At 30.5% G+C, this 9618-nt stretch overlaps 2 protein-coding genes across 2 annotated transcripts; both read left to right on the forward strand.

Annotated features, from left to right (window-relative positions):
* The first annotated feature begins 1042 nt into the window (after window positions 1-1042).
* Window positions 1043-1516, forward strand: LOC137829329 (uncharacterized). The gene has a single exon (XM_068636138.2). It carries the CDS (start codon window positions 1043-1045, stop codon window positions 1514-1516), a length of 474 nt encoding a protein of 157 aa, XP_068492239.2.
* Window positions 1517-2064: 548 nt separating this feature from the next.
* LOC137829330 (uncharacterized) lies at window positions 2065-2934 on the forward strand. The gene has a single exon (XM_068636139.2). The coding sequence runs from the start codon at window positions 2065-2067 to the stop codon at window positions 2932-2934; it is 870 nt and encodes a 289-aa protein (XP_068492240.1).
* The last annotated feature ends 6684 nt before the right edge of the window (window positions 2935-9618 follow it).

Here is a 9618-nt window from a genome sequence, read left to right on the forward strand (position 1 = left end):
ATGAAACACACACTGCTTTCATCCCACTATAATATCCTAAGGAGAAGATGGTTATCAATAAAGTATTCCAATAAGGGATATTTATTGCAAGTAGAAAAATAATTTGTGTTTCCTTAAGGGAATTTATTGCATTCCTTATTCAAGAAAGACATTGTGAGTTTGGTAACATAGTACATGCACGTAGGATTTTTCAACAATTTCCGATTGTTATACCATGATTGAAGCACAACGTTTGTCTTTCATTAGGTCAAATTAGGAAATTAATTCGGTCTGAAATTTTGAATGGCCTACATGAAGCAATTAACAAAGGAGAGACTGATCCTTCTTGCGTTGGTAGACGTGTTGTTTTGCCTTCATCTTTTACTGGTGGTATGCGTTACATGTTCAACAATTGTCAAGATGTTATGGCTATCTATAGAAGATTTAATTATCCTGATTTGTTCATAACAATAACATGCAATGTCAATTGGCCTGAAATTCGTGATGTTCTTGGACCAAAAGGATTAAGTCCGTCAGATAGACCTGGTATTGTTTGCAGAGTCTTCAAACTTAAACTTGATCAAATGATGAAAGATTTCAAGAAGAATAAGTTTTTTGGTCAAACAACTGCAGGTATTCTTCAAGATGAAATAGTTTTAGTGAAATCTTTTTATAGTATTAAATTCCCATAATTAATTTGGAATATTCTTTTCTTTTTTTCAGGCATGTACACCATTGAATTTCAAAAAAGAGGTTTACCACATGCTCATATACTATTATGGTTGGATGGATAAAACAAGCTGCATAATGAAACAGACATTGATAATGTCAAATCTGCTGAATTACCTCACCCAAATTTGTATCTCAAATTGTTCAAAGTTGTTGCAAGCTACATGATACATGAACCATGTGGAGTGGCTAAATTAAATTCTCCTTGCATGAAACAAGGTAAATGTTCAAAATTCTTTCCAAAAAGGTTTACAGTTGTAACTATTATTGATTAAGATGGATATCCAATGTATAGACGTCGAAATAATGGAATTTTTGTGAAAATGGTATCCAAATGGATAATGACAATGTTGTTCCATACAGTCCCCATCTTCTTATGAGGTATCAAGCACATGTGAATAAAAAATATTGCAACAAGTCAAATTCTACCAAATATCTTTTCAAATATGTTAATAAAGGGCATGACAGGGCTATAATGAAAATTGGCAATGGTACTTCCAACGATGAAGAGAAAATGAATGTTAAAGAAATCAAGAATTATTATGATTGTAGATACTTATCTCCGTGTGAAGCTGTTTGGCGAACTTTTGGCTTTGACATATATCATAGATGGTCAACTGTACAAAGGTTCTCATTTCATTTTCCGAAGCAACAACCAATTTTGTTTAAAGATGATGATAATCTTGATCAATTGTTGGAAAAGAATGAATCTATGAAGACCATGTTTCTAGCTTGGTTTGAGGCCAACCAAAAATATGTCGATGGAAGGAATTTGACATATGCTGAATTTCCAAGCAAGTTTGTATGAATTGCTCAACAAAGACAATGGAAACCAAGGAAGCAAGGTTACAACATTGGTACACTAACCTATGTAGCACCTAGATGTGGAGAACTTTATTACATGAGGATATTGTTGACTATTCAAAAGGGTTGTGTTGACTATGCTAGCACAAGAACAGTAAACGAGCAAACATTCAATACATATGAAGAAGCTTGTTATGCGTTAGGACTATTGAAAGATGACAAAGAATTCATTGATGCAATAAAATAAGCAAGTGAATTAGGTTCTGACCATGAACACAAGCATTTGTTTGTTTCATTATTGTTCATGAACGCAATGTCCAAACCGGATGTGGTTTGGAAAGCTTCTTAGAAATTACTGTCAGACGGAATTTTATACCACAAAAGAAAATAGTTGCGATTGCCAGGTATTGAATTTTTAAAATGCTATAATTAATTACATATTTTGACTATAAATTATGAACGTGATGCATGTGGTCTTAAATAATGTTAGGTCTACAACTCGAGGAGAAACAACTACATGATCTTTGCCTATTAAAAATACAAGAGTTATTAATGGCAAATGGGCGGTCATTACAAGAATTTGTCTGTTTGCCTCAACTTGATCTTTCTCATTCATCTTTGTTTCAAAATAGGTTTATTATGGATGAACTTAACTACAACAACGATGAAATGGAAAAAGAGGATATCTCATTGTTGAAATGTCTCACTGAGCAATTAAATGTTTATGAAGAGATCATTTCATTAGTTGAGTCTGAAAAGAATGGTTTCTTCTTTCTATATGGTTATGGTGGAACTGGCAAAACTTTCATGTGGAGAGCATTATCTGCTGCAGTTAGATCTACAGGAAAGATTGTTTTGAATGTAGCATCAAGCGGAATTGCTTCTTTACTACTACCTGGAGGGAAGACAACACATTCTAGATTCTGTATTCTTATTCTAATAAATGAAGAATCAACTTGCAATATACATCAAGAAAGTCATCGTGCTAAACTTTTGATTGAAACGAGATTGATTATTTGGGATGAAGCATCGATGATGAATCAAATGTGTTTTGAGGCCTTTGACAGAACTTTGAGAGATGTTATGGGAACAGTTAATGAAGGAAATAGTCAAAAACCTTTTGGTGGGAAGGTTTTGGTTTTGGGAGGTGATTTCAGGAAGATATTGCCAGTTGTAAAAAAAGGGTTAAGATATGATGTTGTGAAGTCAACAATCAACTCTTCTCATTTGTGGCTAAGTTGTCGAGTCTTAAAACTCTCTCAAAACATAAGATTAAACAATGCAAAATCTGATGTAAGTGCAAACGGTATCAAAGAATTTGCTTATTGGATTCTCAAAATTGGAGATGGCCAAATTGGATTGAATGAAAATGGTGAGTGTGTAGTGGAAATCCCACTTGATATATTGATTGAGCCCACATAAACACCTTTGTTGTCATTGGTGAATTTTGTTTATCCTAATTTGTTGACTGACATGACGTGTTTTGGGTACTTTGAGGATGGAGCAATACTTTGTTCAACAACTGAATCAGTAGAGCAAGTGAATGATTTTATTTTATCTTTGTTAATTGGTAAAGAAATAACTTATCTTAGTTCGGATACACCTTACCAATCAAATATCAGGAAATTGAAGGTGAATGGTTCACGTCTGAGTGCTTAAATGATATAAAATGTTCAGGGATACCAAATCATCGGCTTCATTTGAAAATTGGCGTGCCTATTATGCTTTTGAGAAATATTGATCAAGCCAATGGTCTTTGTAATGGAACAAGGTTGCAAGTTCTTGATTTGAAGAAAAAATGTTATCTATGTAGCAATTCTAATAGGAACAAATATTGGTGATAAAATCTTCATTTCAAGAATGAATTTGATCTCTTCAGATTCAAGTACGCCATTCAAATTCCAGATAAGACAATTTCCAGTAGCTCTATGTTTTGCAATGACAATCAATAAAAGCCAAGGTCAATCATTGACTAAAGTTAGTTATATCTTCCACGTCCCAGTTTTCACACATGTACAGTTCTATGTAGCTATTTCTAGAGTTAGAACGAAAAAATGATTGAAAATTCTTATTCTTGATGAAGATGGGAATGTAACCAACAAGACAAAAAATGTTGTTTATACTGAAATTTTTTACAATATTTGAAAGCAATGGAATGATATGATAAACCTGGAATTATAGTTTCAACTTAAATCATAATGTGAGCTTCAATTTATATTGAAAAATGACAACATGGATATGTCCCACAATTTTGACATCGCACAAACTGTTTATTATTATAATATTAATTTATGGCATAACATAATGTTTTATAGATTCTGTGAATTCTTTATGATTCATTAGGAAATAGTATTATATGGAATTATGATAATCACTAGATGTTAATATACCAAATGTAAAAAGAGTTGAGTGACATCTATTATAATTGTTACAATAATATGTGATTAAAAACTAATTTTACTTTTATAAAAAACTGTTATAATTAATATCGTTATATTAAATATGTATAATAGTACCGTTATATAATAAATCCAGTCTTTAGAAAAGTATACTACTTTTTTTATTCCTACTTCATAATAAATGTATATGCTAATTAATTAAAAATAAATGAAATTAATTTTCTAATTATAAAAGATAATTATTGTTAGTTTGAAATTAAAAATATGATAATTAAATAGAAACAAAATACATAAAATGTATACCTAACCTGGAGACCTTTTCAAACTCTTGAATTTTAAATCCATTGTTTATCTAATGTTTTTTTTATAGTTTTAGAAAACTATACTACTTTTTTTATTCCTACTTCATAATAAATGTATATGCTAAATAATTAAAATTAAATGAAATTAATTTTGTAATTGTAAAAGATGTTTATTGTTAATTTTAAATTAAAGAAATGATAATTAAATAGAAACAAAATACATAAAATGTATACCTAATCCCTGAATACCTTTTCAAACTATTGAATTTTAAACCCATTGTTTACCCAATATACTTTTTTATGGTTTTCTGTACTTCTCATTGATAGTGGAAAATAGCAATTTATTGAGTATCACTGTCATTTCCAAAAATTTAGAAAAACATATTCCTACTTCATACTAAATGTATATGCTAACTAATTAAAAATAAATTAAATTAAAATTCTAATTATAAAATATAATTTTTGTTAATTTGGAATTAAAAATATGATATATTAAAATGAATTTATGATGTGTACATGTATGTTCAAATATGCATCAATATTTTTTTTTATGGTTTTTTGTACTTCTCATTCATAATGGAAAATAAAAATTTATTTAGTATCACTGTTGTTGGAGATCCCACAGCGACTAGAGATTAGAGCCTTTCATCGTATATAAGTGGGTGCAAACCTCACCCCATTGAGCCGGTTTTATGGGGTTGAGTTAGGCTTAAAGTCCACTTCGTAATATGGTATCAGAGCCATTTCGAGCCTATTCTAGCGAGTATTTGTTGGGCTTATCAGGCCACCCGCTATCGGGCCGCTATCGGACCACCCATAATATATAGTCCCACGCACGAGTTGGCAGTCTCGGCGTGAGGGGGGTGTGTTGGAGATCCCACATCGACTAGAGATTAGAGCCTTTCATCGTGTATAAGTGGGTGCAAACCTCACCCCATTGAGCCGGTTTTATGGGGTTGAGTTAGGCTTAAAGTCCACTTCGTAATAACTGTCATTTCCAAAAATTTAGAAAAACGTATTCCTACTTCATACTAAATGTATATGCTAACTAATTAAAAATAAATTAAATCAAAATTCTAATTATAAAATGTATTTTTTGTTAATTTAAAATTAAAAATATGATATATTAAAATGAATTTATGATGTGCACATGTATGTTCAAATATGCACCACACTCTTTATTTGGAATTCTGTTAATTTTTTTTAGATACAAGATATGTGCGAATGAGTATTTAACCACAAAAATATTTATTTATTCATGAGGGTGCATTTTTTATGCATGCACTATGCTCTGCTGGATTGGATTGATGTGTTGCCTCATAAAAGTTTCTCATTTCACATTAAAACGTATACCTAAGTCCTGAAGTCTTTTTCAAACTCTTGCATTTTAAACCCATTGTTTATCCAATCTTCTTTTCTATGGTTGTTTGTACTTCTCATTCATAATGGAAAATACCAATTTATTTAGTATGACTGTTATTTCCAAAAATTACCATTCATCATTTCAATACCTAGAAATGTAACATTATTTATAAATTATATACCTTTCCACAATCATACCATTAGTTGGCATATCTAAAAAATTTCTGAACTCTAATCTACCTTTACTCTCTGTATACTTTTCTCTGGTAAACCACTTCAGTGCTTCATTAACTTTTAAACAAACAAAATCAACAAGGCACACTCAGCAAAAATCATAAGCAGGAAAACAGTAAGTGTTGAACAAGATGCTTTGATGTCTCCAAATCCAAGTGGAAAGCTTGAAGACCTTGCTGTTGTTGTTGTGTGTATGTGTGTCTAGTTGTTTGAACTTGTTAATTCACCCCTTAAGTTGATCCAAGTTCATTTGAATCTTTAACCTTTTGAAAAGATGGGTTTTATAAAAAGTTGTTGAAATTTCAACAAGTTAAAATTTTGAAACAACAGGTTGTTTTACCTTAGCAGTTTTTGAAAAGGTTTTGAAAAGCTTGACTTTGTTGTCAAGTCAATTTAACCGATTGTTTTGACAAAACAACCAATTGTTTTTCTTAAAACCTTAACATAATTCTGTTAAGTGGTTTTAATATGTTTTAAATGATTCTAACTACCTTGGCTCCTTTATTAAATGTTTTTGACCACTTAGTTGGTCTATATAAAGATGGTTTTACGCGCCTAATCTTGGAGTAAGAAAAAGAGTTTATCAAAAACATTTTTTCCAAGATTTGAAAGAGCTTTGGATCATTCTTAAGTGTGTGGAATATAATTGGGTTGTAATTCTGAACTTTAAGCTTTGTAATACCCAGGTGTATTCTATTCCCTTCTTCCTTGATTACTGTATTTCTAGTTTGTGTTGCCAATGAGTGTTGTGTGTTCTTGAGGGGTTCAAGATCAACACTCTTGGTGTGGTTTGCCAAAGGTAGTGTGTTTCTTAAGGGGTTCAATTTGGTGTGTGGTGTTTGTAATATGGTTTTGATTGCATAGTGGTTTACCCAGTGGTTTTTGGGGACTGGATGTAGCTCTTGGTGTAAGAGTGAACTAGTATAAACATTTTGTGTGAATCTCTCTATCCTTACACTCTTTAAATTGATTTAAATCTGTTTTGAAAAAACTACTGATAAAAACAACCGATTGTTGCATAAAAACAACCGGTTGAATTTTTGCATCAAGCTTAAAATCAATTTTATATTTGGCTAGACAGATTTTCCACTTATTGATTCTTCATTGCCTTTCACTCTACCTTCAGAACTTTCGAAAATCTTTCAAAAACAATTCACCCTCCCTTTGTTTTAGCTCATTAATTCTAACCGTAAGTACATTCAATAGCATCATACAACCTTCGGAGGTATGTTCTCATATTTATTCTCCATATGTTTTTTTTCTTTCCGTTTTAGGGTTAACTATTCTTTGTTTGCATTCTCATATTATGCTTATATTATCATAGTATATTTTGTTGTGGATCGAGCCTTTGCAATAATATTTAGTACGGAACTGGATTCTATATGGACCCTTGCGGATCAAAGAGGAAATATATTCAAGGTACGTTATAATATGGACCTGCACAATCCCTTGATCTCGTTCAAGGTTGCAATGAAATGTGTAAGTTGTACGCGTTAAAAGAAGGATCTCATCAAATTCTCTTTTGTTACGTGGGGATAGCTATTTTGATGTAACGATATTTGAGGTACGTTGTCCAAAAATACTGTCGTAGATTTTTTTCTAGAGATTGAAAGTTGAAGCTCACTAACGTATCATGCACTTATGCATTTTACACTAACTTTGACTGCTTCCCAGTGCACAACAAGTCATCTTATATGTTTTTATAATTGACTTTTGTTTTACATATATTAAATGAAAATGTTTTTATTGTCGTGTAGGATTTGCCTGTGACTTTCGCAGTTTATATGCGAAGAGATAGATTCCAAAAATGTCACTTTGCACGGTCCAAACGAACAGGTGCACTGCAAAGTTCTAATCTGAAATGTTCCCAAAAAGTCTGTCAAATTCAGAAGTGGATTCTGCAGGGAACACTCACTTCAGGAGAATGATAAAATTATTTTTGAAGCAGACGATGAGCATACATGACAACAATTTCGAGTTATCATTATGAAAATAATTTGATTGAAAGTTTATTATAATATATTTGGGAGTCGGGACTATTTTTAAAGTTTGATAAAAAGGATAATTTTTTAATTTTAGTTGGACTTAATGTGGGTAACCATATAGGTTGCTCAAACATTATTAATATTTATAATTATTATATTTTTGTATTATATTTTTGTTTTCTAACATGTTTTTTTTTTGTGATTTGATATTTTGTTATTTTGTATAAATTTTGTATCTTTCTTATATTGTATAAATTTCTTTACTTACAAATTATATGCGATGATTGTATTAGGTGAAAGTATATATGTTGTAAATTTATTATTATTAAAACATTTCAATTTAAGGTTGTATAAAATTATTTATATAAGACACTTTAAGACATCTCTATGCATCTTTATTGTAACAAAAAAGGTTAAAATATATACCTACATAAATTACAATTATTTATTTATATATTAATAATATTTCATAAATAAAATCTTTCCCATTTCATAGAAAAAATCTTTTCCGTGCAAGGCACGGGTTAATAACCTAGTTTATATATAAACAACTTTGGTTGTTAATTCGGTGACAAAAATTAATACTTCCAGTTAGCCACCAAAATGAATTTGATCGATGGAAAATAAATAAATTTGGTCGCTAATTCAGTGACAGAAATTAGCACTTTCATTTAACCACCGAAATGAATTCGGTCACTGAAAAATAAATAAATTTTTGTCGCTAATTTGGTGATAGAAATTAGCACTTCCATTTAGCAACCGAATTTATTTCTATCGCTGAAAAATATATAGACTCGGTCGCTAATTTGATTGCGGATTTAACTATTTTTTAATTTATTCAATACAGTCACCAATTTAGCGATCACATTTTTTGTTACTTTCACTTTCGATAGCAGTTTCAGTTGCAAAACTAACTAAAATCATTAACAATTTATTTAATCACTATTTCATTCGTAGATTCGATATTGAGAATAGTTGGTGACTATTTCATTCGCAATTTGCAACGATTGTATTTCAGTCGCTAAATTGTTATTTTCTTTAGTGAAACCAATGCAAACAAAATGAGCTAAAAATAATATCTAAGGAAAAGATATGGTCGATGTAATGAGCAAAGATCAGATGAACTGAATTACAAAATTAAAATAAGTATGTACAATGAACACAATTTATTACTTCTAAAAGAAAATGAGTTAAAAATGAAAACAATGCATATGAAGAGTGCATTCATTGTATAATAAAGTTATAAATGTGTGCACAATGTCATAAAGGTTGAATTGTGCTTAAGATTTTTCAAAAATTTACAATGTATTGTCTTAAAATAAATGGTCAAACGATAATTTCACTTGATAGACGATTTGTCAAAAAAATATTATTTAAAGTTTGGTTAGTAAAGCTCTCATTGTTTTTGTTAGTGCATTATGATAATATGGAACGAACAAAGATAAAGGAAATAAATATTTACACTATGATTTTTATACTAATTTGTCTGATAGTGCATACTACGTTCAATTCTTAATCAACGTATTGAGTTTCACTATGCAGACTACTGTTGTAAGTTAAAATTTGAGTATTATTTGGAATACAGTCATTCTTGGCTAATAACTTTAGTATTATTTGGAAAAACAACAACTCCTAGCTAGAAACCTAGAACTCGACCATTCTTGACTAAACAAACTAAATATATTTTGGACCTTAACTACCCGTGTCTAACCAACTTAGTATTGTTTGGAACACAACAACTAGTGACTTAGACAAAATATTTTTTAGATAACACTCACTGATGACTTTGTACAGCAAGTGCACCGCGTTGTTAGAAGTAATAAT

The sequence above is a fragment of the Phaseolus vulgaris genome, chromosome 7 (assembly GCF_051622355.1).
Source record: "Phaseolus vulgaris cultivar YP4 chromosome 7, ASM5162235v1, whole genome shotgun sequence".
NCBI classification, from domain to species: Eukaryota; Viridiplantae; Streptophyta; class Magnoliopsida; order Fabales; family Fabaceae; genus Phaseolus; species Phaseolus vulgaris.